The following is a 16684-nucleotide window of genomic DNA, read 5'->3' as shown; positions in this document are numbered from 1 at the left end:
TAGCATACTTACTGTTACTTAAGTAAAATTAAGTAAAGCTAGTTTTACATTTAAAAAGTTTGACTCTTACTTTTACTCAGAAATGTGTTTTTCCCTCTTGTTCCTTCAGTTGGATGTTTGAGCTTCACCGTGCAGAATGATGTATGTTCAAAGTCTGATACTGAAAGGATGTTTTCACATTCATCTGCTGAAAGTGGAAAGTTTCTCTGTGCTTATTGAAAATCAGAGTGTGCGATGTGGAAACTTGAAGCCTGCAGTGCACGTACACTGAGAATAGACTTTACAGTGACGTAAGGGAACATTTTGTGTCTTTCAGTCTGAGATGAAATATATTTACATATTTATAGATTCTGGAATTTTTAATGAGGGAGAAGGAGTAGATGCCATTTTAAGGATTTTAAAGAGGTAATTACACTTTTTTTGTGGAAAAAACCACATCAGACACACATTATGGTTCCAAATAGAGTATATTTATGTCTTAATACATGTCTGGAGGGAACTTTAAGTAACAATAATGTAAAAATACACAGTGGCAAGTAAAGGTCCTGCATTTGAAACTTAAGAGAACAGAAGTATGCACAGAAAAATATACTTTAAGTATCAACAGTAAAAGTGGCTATTATGTCAGAAAAATGTCTCCTGTCAATGTTATTGTATATTAGTGGAGTATTATTACTGATGTAATATTAAACCGTATTTACATGTTGTAACTGGTCGAGTTTGAGCTCATTTGAACTATTTACACACTGTTGGGTACTTAATTCAGTGCATAACAATCCATTGTATTTTATATGCTCATTTGTGTTCAAGTGTTGTATCAGCTTTCAGATGTACGTCGCTTTGGATAAAAGTGTCTGCTAAATGAAATTGTACATTGTGAAGTCCTAATCAACAGAATAGTAACCATAGTTTTCAAATAAATGTAGTGTTAGTGGAGCAAAAATGTGATATTTCCCTCTGAAATAGGGAATAGTGAAGCGCAAGTACGGTATTATAAAACTTCACATAGTACTGTACTTGTTATAATTGAGGTTGTAGTGGCTGGTGGTGTATTGGAGGGCATTATATTGAATGCTGTTCCTAATATTTTGTCCAATCTATTAACCGACATGAGGGGGACAAAATATTAGTATCACTTTTCAATATAATGCCCTCCAGTACACCGCCACCATCCACTACGACCTCAATAATAAACATAAAGTAGAATTATCACCTTTCTGACAACATCAACAAAAACTTAAAAAGTACATACGTATATGTATATATATGTATAAGCTTCGTAAATGTACAATTTATGGTAGAACTACTGTACTGGATTGCATTGGGTTGCATAGGTGTACCTAATGAAGTGGCCGTTGAATGTGTAAACATCCCTGGTTGCCCTGCAGTATTTTCTCGTCCTGTAGTATTCATGACCGACCAGCAGGGGCGCTCGGTCATCAAAAAAGGCCGGAAGTGACGCACGTAGCTTTGTGACCGACGGACGGCTGATGGAGACATTTTAAAATAAACACACAGCTAACTGCTAAAGGCTAACAGAGCTCGCGAAGGTGCGAGCGCACTGCGCCAAAAACAAATTCTTCCAAGTTGTAAAGAAGTAAAGTATATTTAGCATTGCATTATTTATGCTGCATAAATTAGAGAGGTAACAAATTACCGAAGATGTTGAAAAGTCTGACACTGGGAAAAGAAGAATAAAACTAACGCCGCGGTAAGTTGCAACTAGCGCAGCCGATTTAAAATGCTAAGTTAGCTCATAGCTGCTGACATGATCCTGCCTGTTTCGCCTCTGGGTGGCTACATACTGCTTCCATTTTTAGGATCTTGCAAGGCAGCTGTCCTGCAATCTGAATATTTTTTTCCACGACCTGTTCTCGCCAAGTTTGTGTTGTGTGTGTATGTGTGTGAGGTTATGATCGAGGTTAGCTTCACTACGCAGCTAAAAGTAGTGTCTGGATGCCAAGCCTGTGTTAGCATCAGCTAGCCACAGACATAACTAACTAAAGTCATTCAGCCAGGCACAAATAAATGTCTCGTAATAGACACACGGAGTTTAATGTGACTGAAGAGGTTTAACATGCATTCACCAGTTCGCTCTCTTGCTGTAAGAGACGGAAAAGTGGGGGGAAAAGGCAGCAAAAAGTAAAAGTAACAGTCATTGCTCCTAAGATCCAGCCAACATTACGTTAGTTACTTGCCCACCAACAACACCGCTCTTTGGATATTATGGCTAAAATGGTGCATAAATTGCAATTATTTGTTGTTTTCGGTATGTGAAGTCAGTGGTCATGCAACATTTTAACCTAGTATAAAATGCACGATATTATTTCTTATGTGCTTGAAATGGTAAGAAAGGAGGAAATTGCTCTAATTTATATATGTAGTTGAATCAAAGATTTACAGGTTTAAAATAAATATTTTGGGGCCCGTGTGACTCCAATAATAATAATTCTGAATGACCACTATATTTAATATTCCCTTTGAGTATTAGATCTATTATACACGTACTTTAATCTACAAATACTTGTAGAAAGCAGAAAACGAGAGTGGCAGTGCATTTTATGCTCAATGCTTACTGTACTGAAAGTGTGCCTTGTGAAAACATATAGATACTATGTCCCTTGCTCTCTGAGCACTCAGTATGACACCCAGCATTTTGCACAGATGCAGACTGTGAATTGGCTTTAGTGACATTATGTTTTTCTTCCTGCAGGTGAGCTCCTGTCCAGGCACATTGGTCCATGTTTGCTGGACCACTGGGCTCTGGGCTCAACTAGCATGAAGATGGCTGATTCAGAGAAGGCAGAGGAATTTGTGGACGCTGAGTGCCCCTCAGAGTGCCTTGATGAAGCACAATCGGCCACAACTTCTGTTCAGGGAGAGCAGGATGAGCACTTCAAAACAGAGACCACCACAAGTACCAGCTCACCACCGAGGGAAAAGGAAGAAGAGAGCCCCTTGCATACAGAGGGTGAGCAGAGTCTCCTCTCCATGCCATGCCTGATGAAGGAGCTCCGCAGAGACTCCCCAGAGTCCCAGCATGCCTCAACAGGAAGTGACAAACCTGTCTCACGTCATATCTATGAGAGTGACTCCTCAAACCCCTGCATGCTTTCCCCTTCATCCAGTGGCCACCTTGCTGACTCAGACACACTCTCCTCAGGGGAAGAAGGCGCTGCTCCTGCCGCAGGAGAAGAGGAAGATGGCAATATGGAAGCTACAAATGATCCTGGCCAGGCAGCAGGAAAGCAAACGTCTGCCACGGCAGCCGGGGGGAGGAAGTCTCGGCGTTCACGTTCGGAGAGCGAGATGCCTCCCAATGCAATGGCTGCAAAGAAAAACCGCTGCCAGCCCACCATGGTAGCAGCAGGAGGGCAGGAAAAACAAACCAATGGAAAACTGGCAAAAGTGAAAGGTCACCGAAGCCAGAAACACAAGGAGCGCATGCGTTTGCTGAGGCAAAAACGAGAGGCAGCGGCACGGAAGAAATATAACCTGCTGCAGGACAGCAGTACAAGTGACAGCGAGCTCACATGTGACTCCAGCACCAGCTCCTCTGAGGATGACGATGATGACACTTCGGGAGGCAGCAAGACAATCAAGACAGATATTCCAGGTAAAATCCATTGTTCACAACACATGCTTATGGCACAGTACTACTACCACAGTCCAGGGTATCAGCCACTTAGAAATCCCATGTAAAACACTCTATCACATAGTAATAGATGGACTCATAGGCCAACAGTGTACGACAATGAAGAGTTGAACACTTAACAATAAGAAGCCGGCTGCGTAAACTTTAAATTTTCAACCCAAATTAAATTGTACACTTGCTACATATAGTGAGAACATGTCATTCGGCAATACAAAGCCTTTGTAACATCAGATCAATACAAACACTGCTTTGTTCGTTCTTCTCAGTCACATCATTTTTTTTAGTTATTTCCTCACTCATCATTTGTCTTCATTCATCCTGTCTTTAGATATTTAGATTCTCTGTTTAGAAGGGTCTACGCCCAGTCACTTGTAGTAATATATGTTTTGTACTTGGTACTTTGTCTCACCGTTTGCATGCTGTGGAAGTCTAGTGAACATTCTTCAACTCATGGAATGATATAAACAGAGTTGTGTTAATCTAACCTACATTGTGAGTTCTGCAATTCAACAAGTGAGCCATTTATATCCTCAGCCTTTGCTGTGAATAGACAATGGTGTATGATCTCACTGTGTTAGACTGCTGCAGCTACTCTTCAGCCTTGGGATGGTGGTAGAAATATAGTCTTGTATAGTCTTAATTTGCCATTTTATTAGAATGCTTAAAAGTCAGTTTAGTAGATCATCTTTTCAATTTAGGGGGGTTTAGTTAAAATGTCTTTCCGCTGAAGACTACTAGGTATTTCGTATATCCTGCTTTTCTGTCCTGCGGACAGAATATTCTTTAACCCTTGGTCTATCATACACTTCACCCTGCCTACACAAGAGGTAACAAAGCTTTGTAGAACTGCAAACAGGTGGTTCTCTTCTCTATAATTGGCTCTGTAGCACATTGACAGAGTTGGATAGCTCTTGTGTCATCTGACTAGAAAATATGAATGCATATCATGTCTGTGCTGTAAACTAAACTCAGGCACAGAAGTGTCTAATAATAAAAATAAACACTGACAGTATTGTCTGCTCGCACATCGACCCTATGTTTGTGCTCGAAGTTAACCTGATGTTTTCTGATGTTTGTAGAAATCTCTTGGGTGAGTTGAGTTTTGTTTAAGTAGCTACTATCAGGGTGGTATTTACAGGCCCACTGCTATTGGAAGAGAAGTCTCTTTGTTTACTTTAGGCTGATCTTTTCACTGTGATTACATTTCTTAGAATATAACCTGTTTGGTTGGTTCTGGTAGGTGTTTTTCTTTTCCAATAAATTCAGAACTTAGCTTGTGGTGTGTCAAGGCTTTTGTTTAATTTCAATTATTTTGTATGTCACTTTTTATTGTATTTACAGAGTGGAACTAGTTTATCTAGTCTTGTTCAGGAGCACTATAGAGGTATTATATAAGATGCCTATTTTGGCTCATACTAACCCTACCACATACTTATAAAGATAATTCAAATATTATCAGTTAAACATATCTGTCGCTCTTGCATCATAGGTTTGTACTTCATTTGCCTTAAATGGGTGTGTTTACTCCAAAGTCTCACCAGTTAACACATTATCCAAACCACAGCCACTAAATCAGTCGCCCAAGACATCCAGTTATCTTCTGTAGTACATGAAATGCTTTCAACCATCTTTTACATCCCGCACACAGATTTGAGTGCTTCAACTGCATGATGTAGTCCATCAGCATGAAAGAGTCGATCTGCACGTAACCAAAAACAAACTGTCATTTTCTCTTTTTAATACAAAAGTCCACCTCCGAAGCATGAAAGTGCTACTGTATTTTCTTATGGCTTGGCCTCAATGTCTTTAAAGCTGGCTTCAGACGTGCATCGGAGAGATCCAGAGTGGGCGCCCAGATTCATGGGCTGCTGGACACCAGTTCGTGGGACAGGAACGGCATCGGCAGCGTTCTGGAGGAGGCCATGACGCGTTTCGCTGTGATGCAGCGCCAGACTGAGGAGCGCTTCCGCATCTGGATGGAAAAGCTCGCACACCTCGACTCGGACAACGACTCGTCCAAACGCTCAAGTGATGCCCTAGAGGGGCAGCAGCAGGGGGCACGCCCATCCCCGCCCAGTTCCTTTTTGCCATCGTCAGAGTCTGCAGAGACTATGGCTGCCTACATGTTGGCACGAGAGAACAACAGTCTCACCCCTACCCCTATAAACAACAACATCCTACCTGAAGTGGTCACTCAGAATGGAAATCTAGGTGTTCCAGACCCTGGTCTCTTGAATGTTTAGATTTCACTTCTACTTCACTCCTCGCAGTTTCATACTTTGATCTTACCAAGTGTAGAACTAGTTGATGCAGAAAGCATGGCAGTGGGTATTAATAGGTAAAACGATGCAAGGTCACTTAAACGGATAAACCATCAACAGCAGCTGGGCCTGAGCTGGTCAATTGGAACTTGACTCTGTGCGGACCCGAGGCCTAGTGCATCTGCTGGCACTGAATCACTGTGAGATTTGACATTCTGAATAATTCAACTCACCTGTTTGATTTCTGCAGCATCTGTGACACGGACATGGAGCATATCTCAATAGACTGTTGAGTCAGGGCTCTTATTGTATTGCTTATTGTATGGCTTGTTTGTTTTTTTTTTGTTTTGTTTCACAGCTGTACACACACATACACACAAGCATAACCAATAGCTGATTTTGTCATTCATACAGAATGTGCATTACAGTGGCTGGGCAGCCATCATTACAGTGCTAGGCGGGGTGCTGCTGCATAATAGCATGTGCCTTGTCATCCTGAATTCGTGCTGGGAATGATAGATAGAGCATCATAGTACTATTTCTTTAGGAATCAGGTTCAACACTATACACCGCCCTCCTTTCTCCTGAACTATGTTTGCACTTTGCTTGTAAGTGGTTCAGGACTTTTAAAACTCTTGTGACAACTTGATTTTGGTGGCATAGCTTTACTAACATCAAGACATATTAAAAAAAAAAAAATAGATTTACCTACAAATATAAACCCACTATACTAACCCACACAATCCCTTGCTTTTTAAAATCATATTACGCAATTAGATTAGATGTTTACATTTTTTAACGTTTGCCTGTCTGTTACATTTGCTGCTATCGCTGCCTTCGTGCAGTAACAAGAAACTAGTGAGGGAGAGATGAATCCTAATTTTTATTTTTAGTAGCCTGTGTATAGATTATGGACATCAGACAAGGCATGGGTTCCTTTTTGTTGTGGCTATTAGCTGCAGATCAAGAGCCTCAAATCTGTACTCATATAATATTCGCCTAGTTAATTTTTTATTTGCACTGGTCTGCCAGCTTGGCCTGTGTCTCTCCACAAGGCACTGCGTGTTTTCGCAGCTTGACTTTAAACTGAAAACCCAGGCATCATATAATAATAATTACACAGCAGCAATGCAGCTGCAGTACGGTGCATGGCAATGTTTACTGACTTCCTAAAAAGTGACTGATCTGGGTGATCAAGTGGCCTTCTCTGGTTCAGATCCTGTGGTCTTTTGAGGTGGAAACATTCCTCCTCAACCCCCGTCTCCTCAAACTATTTTTATGATGTAGATGACTATAGTGTCACGGTCCTTAACACTACTGACACTATCTAACCATCAAAGACATCGATGAAGGAATCTTTGGCCTAATCATATTTATAGTTAGGATGTTAAAAAAAAGTGTGACATTTTCTGTATGTGTATATGTAGCCCTATGACTGTCAGTTTTACAAAACCTAAAGCTGAAAGCTTCGTCTCCCCACCTGTTTGCATGTGATTATATTAGTATATAGAATGTGCAAGGCCAAATAAGTTCTCATCAGCAGCATGAGTGCAAGGTATAGCTTTGCTTATGCTGATTAACGGTGACTGACAGAACATTTTATCTATTTAGTTGTTTCCTCTTGGCCTAATGTTTTTTTTGTTTTTGTTTTGTTTCAAATGGTGTGAATATTGGTGTTTTTTTTTTTTATTTCATGTTGCATAATTACGTTGCCATTTTGGGTTTAAATGGATCCAACGACTGCTGTCCTGTATTTGTTTAAAACTGAAATTACCTTTAAATCAACGGTTTTGTCAACACAGTAAAGGGAGCCTTGTGCATACAATCACAAACCGTGTGCATTAAAAACAACTAAGGACAGTCCATTGTTTACCAAAGAGACTATCCTGGTTTACATGAGTCCTTGTTTCTTTCTTTACTACATGGCCTTTACATTAGCAAGTGCTCGGTTTCTGTGGTAACCCTGGTACCTGCCCATTTCTGACCAATCAGCTATTCATAGGCAGTGTTCTCTCATAGTACATGCTGTCCAGACGAACCCCCTCACACACACCCCCACAGACATGTCTGGATAGCAGAGTGTGCGCGTCTCTGCTAGGGACTCCTCTTTACAAGGTAGAACCAAGATACACGTTCCCGCTCTTCCACAGGGTTCTTGTTGTGTTGTTTTGGCTTTTTATTATCCCACTGCATTTCATTCACCGAGTAAGATTATTTTGAAGTGTTTTTGTAATGACTGTATTCTAGTGTAGTTTTTATGTGAATGGCTGTTATTTTAAAAGCAATAAATGGAGAGAAAAAATGGCTTTTGCACACGGTTTATTAATACATTGCAAACACAACCACGCTTTAGAATATAAAAGCCTTTAAAAAGTGATAACTTTATTCACAGAAGGAGGGAGGTTCCTGTAATTGTTCATGGTCTACAGCAGGACTAGTATCATCAAATCGAATTAGCCAAAATGTTTTAAGCCTTTGCAACTGGGGAAAACAGGGTGTGTTTCCTTGTTTTTCTTGTAGACGCTGCAGCTAGCAGGACTGTGGATGCAGTGTCCAGTCTCTGTTCCAAACAGAGTCCCACTATTCTCAGGCATGATTTGAATAATGAAGTGTTTTCTTTGTTTTCTGCAGACGGGCCTCCAGTAGTGGGTCACTATGATATTTCAGACACTGATTCTAACCAGGAGAGTATGAGTGTGGAGACAGTCCGGCCCACGGTGATAAAGCATGAGCTAAAAACACACAGAGGCCAGGATATGGCAGCTCACTCTGGGTGTATAAGAGCTCTGAGCTCTATCTCAGGTCAGTTACAAACCCGGTATATCCAAAACTGATACTTTCCACTCCTCTTAGTGAAGACAGGACATTTAGAGGCATGGGTGTCATCAATAAGCAGCGTGCTATGTGGGGGAAACGGTTTTATTAATCTCAGCAAGAAGCCTTTGAAGTACTTCTGCCTTCATCCCACACTCCACTGGCTTGCATTTGGTGCTATAAAAAAGTCTCGCTGCCTTGCTTCAAGACAAAAGAATTGACCTTTTTCTATGAGGGACTAGCTGGCATTGTCAAAACATGAATATAAAGTCTTCAATTTCTGTTTTGTCCCAACGTGTCACTCCATGCTATCCAGTCAGCTTTTCAAACACAAGTGTCAGATTCATCATTGTTTTGTTCCTGTCTGTGTCAAAGCAGCTGCAGTCTTTATATGTCAGCAAGGCCTGAAGCTCACTAATGCTCCGGCCCTCCATACAATGTGTGACTGTGTTCCTCTTTTATTTGTTTCAGGCCACGTGGAGGCAGAGCTGTCGCACAAGGAGAGTTCTCAACACAAGGGCCAGATTAACATTGCTTCCTCAGACAGTGAGGTGGAAATAGTCGGAGTGCAAGAGAAAGCACGGTAAAGACAGTCGGGGGAAACTTTATCTGTAGAAGTTTTGATTATTTCAGATATTATGATAAATTGATTGTGCAAATGAATTCAACTTTTTTTTATTTTCTAAATCCAGATGTGCCCATCCATGTGGAGGTGTGATAAAGAGTTTGTCCACCTGGAAGGAGAACTCAGTGGAGCAGTTAAACAGCACAAATCAGCCACAGCTCTGGACTACTGTTTCCCCTCAGCCCAACTGGGTGTCCCCTCCTGAAGTGGTGGACCTCACGCTGGACGAGGACACCGGACACAAATACCTACTTTAAACAACTTGTACACTGAAGAACTCCTCATTTTCTCCCTCTCACTCCTCCTCACCCCCTCTCGCCTCGCCTCGCCTCCATGTTACGGCTGAAATCCTTCCTAGAGTTGCAGCCTCGCCTGTAACCGCTCGTGGACTCTTCCTGCTCCAGAGCACTGTTTGTTTTAAAACTTACTGTTGAACAATCATATGTATCAAAGCCATTCTACTGATGTGATTCCCTGATCTCGACTTGTCAGCTATGAATTTAGTTGTAATAAAATGGGACGGCACTTCAAGTGCAGGTGGAAATGTACGTAAGAGTGATCTGTTAATGATAGCAATATCCTCCCTTCATTTAATACCTCAGTTCCCCCCTCGATAACGGATGTAGGTAGTCATTTTGTCTTGTGTGCTTGCAAGCTGTATAGTGAAAAACTTAAAAAGTTGCTGCTTGAGAGCAGGTCAGTATCACAACATGGCTGTTGACCTGCTTCAGTACAGACTGGTGTATTTTCAGACTGGATTCGGCATTTTTACCTGCAGTCACCTGCAGTCAAGACAAAACGGCAGCTGGTACACTTTCTGTTGTACAGTAGACCTTAGATGGCTAGGTTCTCTTTGTACCTCCCTACGGTCAATTTTGTTTTCAAAAGTCTCACCACTGGTTTCACATTTAGTTCAGGCTGCATTGCTTTACTATACAGTGCCCAGGACTATTGAGTTTTTTGTTTATTCCCAAATTTACAGCTTTTTTTTTTTTCGCTACTACCATATTACAAGCTTATTCTTTTCATGAAAGTAAAGAAAACCACTGGTTAAAATCAAGACTCTGAGGGCAAAAACACAAGCGCACACATCACAACACTAAAAAATTATGACTCATTTCCACCACAGCCAAACTATCTCCGGCATATTGGCAATATAAATGATGTACATTTCAGTTTTTTTTACATTTTTTTTCTTAGAGTCTGAGAGTGTCCCAGGTGATTATCTGTGAATGTATGACCCTGCAGTGCTGACCGGGTGCACTTATGGTTTGCATGCTTGTCCTGAGTGAATGCAAACTCCTTTAAACCTCTGGGGACCCCTTTATAACAACTGAGGAAATGTATCTTCCATTGAATACTGCAAAGCAAGATGGCCTGACTGCCTTGAAATGTGCACTATTTTCTTTTAGAATCGTATAAAGCTTATTCTTTTACCTTACAAAGCAGTGGATTTTGCTATCTCGACAATAAATATTTTAATAATAGATGTGAATTTAGCACATGTATAAAAAAGAGTAAAAGTGGTGTTGAGTTTGTGCCCACGTGTAGGGCATTTCTAGAAGAGACATTTACTGTATGAACTGTTCTTACCCTGATCCTCAGGGCCTGCTTGTTCTCTCTTTTTCCCTGTGGTCTTATTTTTGTCCTCATGCAGTACTGCTGGTAAATTTTTATCATTGATTCACCTTCATATACTGTTTAGCATGTTTTGGATAACATCTAGTTTCCTAAGTGATGCTTGGAATAGTAGTATCATACTATTTTACTTCTGCTGGTCACAGAAAGGGAAAATCCTGAATATAAGGAACTAAACCAAAGTCTAAATGGAATTTTTATGTTTTTGTTTTCTTTCCCTGTTTGAATTTTTTTTGCTTCTGGCTTATTCTTTTTTTTTTAAATTTCCTCCATAAGTCTAAATATTTTAATTTGGAAGTCGGTGTATTTGTTGTGAAATGAGGTGACACGAATTCATGCTTCAAACTCAAGATACAGTTTCGTATAATGTGACGTGTTTTGTTTTTTTTGTTTGTTTTTCATTGGCCAGTTTCTTTCCACTATATGCAGCTACCACTGTAACGAGAGTTCTTTTACCAGACCACTTCTGCTTGCAAAATCCATTCTTGCTATTGTTCCTTATGAAATGTAAGTAAGACATTGCTCATGTCTTTATTTTTTAGAGATAGAGGTTTGGTAGAAAATAGGGCAGCGATGCTCTCAATTACGGTTGCACATAGCATGTTTTGGTCACATCTTTAACCTCAAGTCTTGATATTATCCTCATTACCGGTAATTTAGCCTTGCTCTTCTGTTATATTTTTTTTTGTTTTGTTTTGTTTTATTTCGCTGTCAGTATTTTAAATTAACAAAAAAAAGGTGTTTATTTTGTTGCTTCTGCAAGTCCTTGACTTCCTTGAAATTATGTCTGTAGAACAAAAAGAAACTATTTTAAAACTAAATAAATATAGCATTATTTAATGACAGTCTTGTACAGTAATTTGTTTACTCCATCATTCATATTACATTCTGATGAATGAATATCTTCTTTCAAATCTGGCTGCCAATTTTGGCTTTAAAAAAAGTAACCTAATTGGGACTGAAGTTTATGGATTGTAGACAGTGACATTTATTACATAGTTTTTATCCTTTCAAACATCCAAAAATACAATTTTAGAAAACTGTAACTTTAATTCAACTTCAAAAACTTCCTCATATTTAAATACTATAATATTAATTGACAAATGCATCTGACATCCTCAGTCTTGTCTATTAAGAAATGACGGTGCTTTATACCAGTATGTTCTCTCTATGAGTGAGAATAATCGCCATCATAGGTACAATGCTTAATGAGACATTGTTTTCTTTCATCCAGTGGCCAAACAGTCTAGACAACTGCCTCGCTGTGAACAATACAACCTCACCCTCACCCACAAAAGTAGCATGCCGGGTCAGAGGTCACACCGTGACACCTGCCACTAGGGGGACATATGGAGTTCACATGAAGAGGACAATGAGGGAGTGGAGCAATGCAGTCGGCGGGGCCCTTTTCCCTAAAACCAAAAGGCCTTTAGCCATCTCTTTTCACCCTTGGGGCAGAACATCAGCTGTATGCTAATTTTCTTATATGGCAGTGGTGGCCTCACAGAGCAGTGAATGTGCTTGCTCACTCTCAAAGCCTGAAACAAGTTTCCTTCCTCTTGCCGATATCTCTTTAGCCTGGATGATGCAGATGAAGATAGTTTGCTGTTCCAGGTTATATCCAGACAGCTCCAACCACCACCACCACCACCACCACCAACCAAAATAATGCATTTAACTACTTTTAATTACCAGTGAACACAACATAAAAGTTTACCTTCAGCCTCTGTTAAAGATGATTCAGATTTAAAGAGCCATTTTCCAACCATCTCCCGCTGGTTCTTAATTGTTTCAAGTTAGGACTATTGCGAAATATTTAGATCTGAGGTGATTAGTTGTTGACTAAAAAAATCTAAAGCTATTTTGACAATCATTTCAGCCATTGTTTAAGCAAAAATAGTTTAAAAACTAAATATTCTCTGGCTTAAGCTTCTGAAATGAGAGGATTTGCTGCCTTTCTTTGTTTTAAATCATTGTAAACTGAATATCTTTAGGTTGAAATGAAAACAAGACATCTGAAGACAAGACATCATTCATTAATTTCAAAAATAACTGGCAAATTAATCCATCATGAAAATAATCCTATATATACTGTATATAAATCATTTAAATGTTTGTTGACATGCTGCATTGAAATAGAGGGCGATGTGACTCATAATCATGAGTAAAGAAATGAAATACAATGGCTACTGTTCTTATACTGATATGTATGTATATGACATGTATGCTAAATGTTACGTAGTATAAAGTAATAGTTTGACAGTACTAAAAGTCAAAGGCCTGTTACTTGTGAGTGAAAGGAAGTGATTGCCGTAGTTTGACCTGTACCGATGGTAAACCATTGTGAAAGGCTCTTTGTGTTGCACTGCAGGCTTAAAGCATTAGATGGTGGGAACTGGAAGACGAGGACATATGGGACTAAGAGTTTTGTGACCCCCTGAGCCTCCCCATGCCCATCTGTTCCTTTACCCTTCAGGCTTAACACTGAAGGCAAGGAGGTTTTCAGTACACAGTTCTTCTGCTGTACAGGGAAATGGTGCAACATATGTTTATATGAAAGGGTTGTTTTTTTAAAAAAAAAGAATTATGATGGGAATTAAATATTACTTAATGATCTGTAACAGATAATTAAGCAGCATTTTCTAACGTCTGTGTCTACTGGAGTCTTCTCACTGAGGGGACAAATGATCTGCTGGGTCCCAAAGTGAGGAAGGATAAGATTAAACTATAATTTAATATGGTTTATGTGAAATTACATCAAATAGAGAATAACTCAGGACTCAGGTGTTTTATTGACCTTAAGAAATCCTGTTACAAGCTATGTAGTCTTTGCTCATGTGTTTCGACTGATTAAATGTCTAGTGTCAAGCTTAGGGAAGGAAAATTGAACTGGAGAGGACTTTTCTTTAAAGTCCGATGAACGAACGGCTACTTGAAATGTCTCAATTTGGCTGTGAAAAGGAGTCTAATTGCAACTGGGGTCTATGAACCGAAAACACTGTCATTTGTTACATAGTGGTGGAAGAAATACTCACATCCTTAAGTAAGGCTAGAAATACCATTATGTAAAAGTACTCTGTTACAAGTAAAAGTCCTCAATACAGAATTCACATGACTTGTACTACTTCTATTGGTTCTACTAGTAGAATTAACTCACTATATCTAAAGTAAAAGTATTCATGAAGCAGAATGGCTCCTTTCAGAGTGTTAAATCTGTTATATTAGTGGACTGTTAATATCGGTGGCATTTTATTGGCATTTCAATGAACTTCTAAATGTTTAAATGTCGGGTGAAGCTCATTTGAACTCTTATAAACTGTTGAGTAGTTCAAAAACTTTGCAAGCCTGCGGTCGATCCCCACAGGTGTTTTCACTTATTTTATCTGATTAAAACTTTTCTCAGGGCTTTGAGGATGTGTGCACAGACTGGACGTGATTGGAGTTTGATGTGGAGCAACTTTGAACTTCATCATTATTATTAGTACCCAGAGTCTGGTGACCTTGGAGCTTTGCAAGACTCCAGCAGGTGTAATCAGCCACAATATGTGAAAACACCTGTGCGGGTATGCAGGGCCATGCATCACATGTCACATGTTTTGTATATAAAATCAAATTAACTGGTAATTTTGGCTGGTGAACAGATATAGTCAATCAATCATTTACTGTATGTGTGCAGCACAAACAATATAGATATGAAGCATCAAATAAATACAAAAGAAAACAAATGTTAAAACTAACTACTATACTATAACTAAAAAGGAGCATAAATTATAAACACTCACAAAGTTGTACTTTCCACCACAGCATATTAAATTGTAGCTTAATCTTATTCTTCTTCGTTTTTGGATCCAATGGATCCTCTGTCCAAGCTAGGACCCCTCATCAGATAGAAGACACCAACACAGTCAATATGTTACAGATTATTGGTTAACATTTTTATTGTACTTCCCCTGAAAAGCAGCCTATTTCTGAGGTATACAGTGCTAAAATAAAACAGTATATGTAGTGTGCTGGGATTGAAACAGGTTTTGCTCACTGTAATCATTCCTCCTGTTCATACTGACCATGAAAAGATCCCTTCATAATGCACTTACAAGTGATTGCGGACAAAATCCACAAGCCTCCTTCTGTGTCAACATGTATTTAAAACTTTATCTGAAGGTAATATGAAGCTTCAGCCATTCAAATTAGTCCAATCAAGTAGATATCTTTCAACATTACAGTCTTTTTATTGCCAAAGTCCCTCTTTTTGTTACTATACTTCCATTGCAGCTCAGCAGGGAAACACTGTCCAAGGAAACACAAAGAGGGAATTTAATGCTAAATGTGGCAGATATCCACTTAATATGACAAACTCAGACTGCTGAAGCGTCGTATAAGCGTCAGATAAACTTTTAAATGCATTTTTGCTCAAAATGAGGACTGTGGATTTTGGCCCCCATCACTTACGTTGAAAGCACATTTGAAGGGGATCTTTTTATAGCCAGAATGAACAGGAGGAATGATTACAGCTAGGAAAACCTCTTTCAGTGTTCATATGGGCACCTGACATTTTAAGACATTAAAAATTGTTTCAAGGATGTTAAAAAGACGGCCAATTAACAGATGACATCACATCACTCCAATCCCAGCTTCTGTCCATTGGCTCCCTGTTTGTTTTACACTTGATTTTAAAATTTTACTGATCACTTTTAAAGCTTGTCTGGGTCTGGCTCCAAGCCATATAACAGATATGTTGACCCCATATGAGCCAGTTCACAGCCTCAGATCCTCAGGTTGGGCCCTTCTGGCCGCTCCAAAGTCGAGGCTTAAATCTAAAGGTGCTTTTGCCATCGGGGCCCCTTGGCTTTGGAACAACTTGCCTGAGGAGATGAGGCTCATAGAATCAGTGACTTCTTTCAAATCACTTCTTAAAATCCATTTTTATAGACTTGCTTTGATGTGATGTCATCTTGTTATCGTCTTTTTATCTTTTTTACCGTCTAATGTCAAGCTTAGGGAAGGAAAATTGAACTGAAGAGGGGTTATTTTTGAAGTCTGATGAATGAACGTCTATGTGAAATGTCTGTCAAATATGGCTGTGAAAAGTAGTCTAATTGGCACTGGGGTCTATGAACTGAAGACACTGATATTTGTTACATATAAACAGTTGAAGTACTCAGATCCTTTAATTAAATAGAAATAGAAATACCATCATGTAAAAATACTCCTCCTAGTCCTTTGCTCTTCTCTCTACTGTGTTTTTGTGTCTTTTGTCTTGTCTTAAAGGAACAATGTGTAATATTTAGTGGCAGTGAGGTTGCAGATTGCAACCAACTGAATACCCCTCCCCCCTCTCCCTTTAAGCATATAGGAGAGGCTATAGTGGCTGCAAAACTCACAAAAAACGCGAAAGGCCCTCTCTAGAGCCAGTGTTTGGTTTGTCCGTTCTGGGCTACTGTAGAAACATGCAACATGAAGGGCTCTGTGGGAGAGGACCTGCTCCCTATGTAGATATAAAGGGCTCATTTTAAGGTAACAAAAACACAACAATTCTTATTTTCAGGCGATTATACACTAATTAAAATATACTTATGAATATTATACTCCATCTCTGCCAAGTCTGTTCCACTAGATGCCACTAAATTCTACACACTGCGCCTTTAATTTTATCTTAATTTTGTTTTTGCCTTACAGATGCTTTCTGTTGTT

General features: G+C 39.5%; 1 protein-coding gene across 3 annotated transcripts; it reads left to right on the top strand.

Annotated features, from left to right (window-relative positions):
* The first annotated feature begins 1486 nt into the window (after positions 1-1486).
* Positions 1487-11838, top strand: c18h18orf25 (chromosome 18 C18orf25 homolog). Of its 3 annotated transcripts, XM_044333275.1 has the most exons (5): positions 1491-1711; positions 2714-3616; positions 8548-8718; positions 9202-9313; positions 9423-11838. In XM_044333275.1, the coding sequence occupies exons 2-5, from the start codon at positions 2779-2781 to the stop codon at positions 9610-9612; spliced, it is 1311 nt and encodes a 436-aa protein (XP_044189210.1). In that variant the 5' UTR covers positions 1491-1711; positions 2714-2778; the 3' UTR covers positions 9613-11838. The 3 variants fall into 3 exon arrangements, with proteins under 3 accessions (XP_044189212.1, XP_044189210.1, XP_044189213.1); XM_044333278.1 differs by lacking the exon at positions 8548-8718 and having other exon boundaries at positions 1492-1711; XM_044333277.1 differs by lacking the exons at positions 8548-8718; positions 9202-9313; positions 9423-11838 and adding an exon at positions 5468-8220 and having other exon boundaries at positions 1487-1711.
* Positions 11839-16684: the final 4846 nt, after the last annotated feature.

The sequence above is a fragment of the Thunnus albacares genome, chromosome 18 (assembly GCF_914725855.1).
Source record: "Thunnus albacares chromosome 18, fThuAlb1.1, whole genome shotgun sequence".
Taxonomy (NCBI): Eukaryota; Metazoa; Chordata; class Actinopteri; order Scombriformes; family Scombridae; genus Thunnus; species Thunnus albacares.
Note: the sequence above shows the minus strand (reverse complement) of the source record. Positions and strands in the feature narration are given on the sequence as shown.

Excerpts from the sequence above, each read along its gene's own strand:
- c18h18orf25 (XM_044333275.1), top strand. The coding sequence starts at position 2,779 with ATGAAGATGGCTGATTCAGAGAAGGCAGAGGAATTTGTGGACGCTGAG. Across the intron at positions 8,719-9,201 it reads AGCTCTGAGCTCTATCTCAG|GCCACGTGGAGGCAGAGCTG; the intron begins GTCAGTTACAAA and ends TATTTGTTTCAG. Across the intron at positions 9,314-9,422 it reads GGAGTGCAAGAGAAAGCACG|ATGTGCCCATCCATGTGGAG; the intron begins GTAAAGACAGTC and ends TTCTAAATCCAG.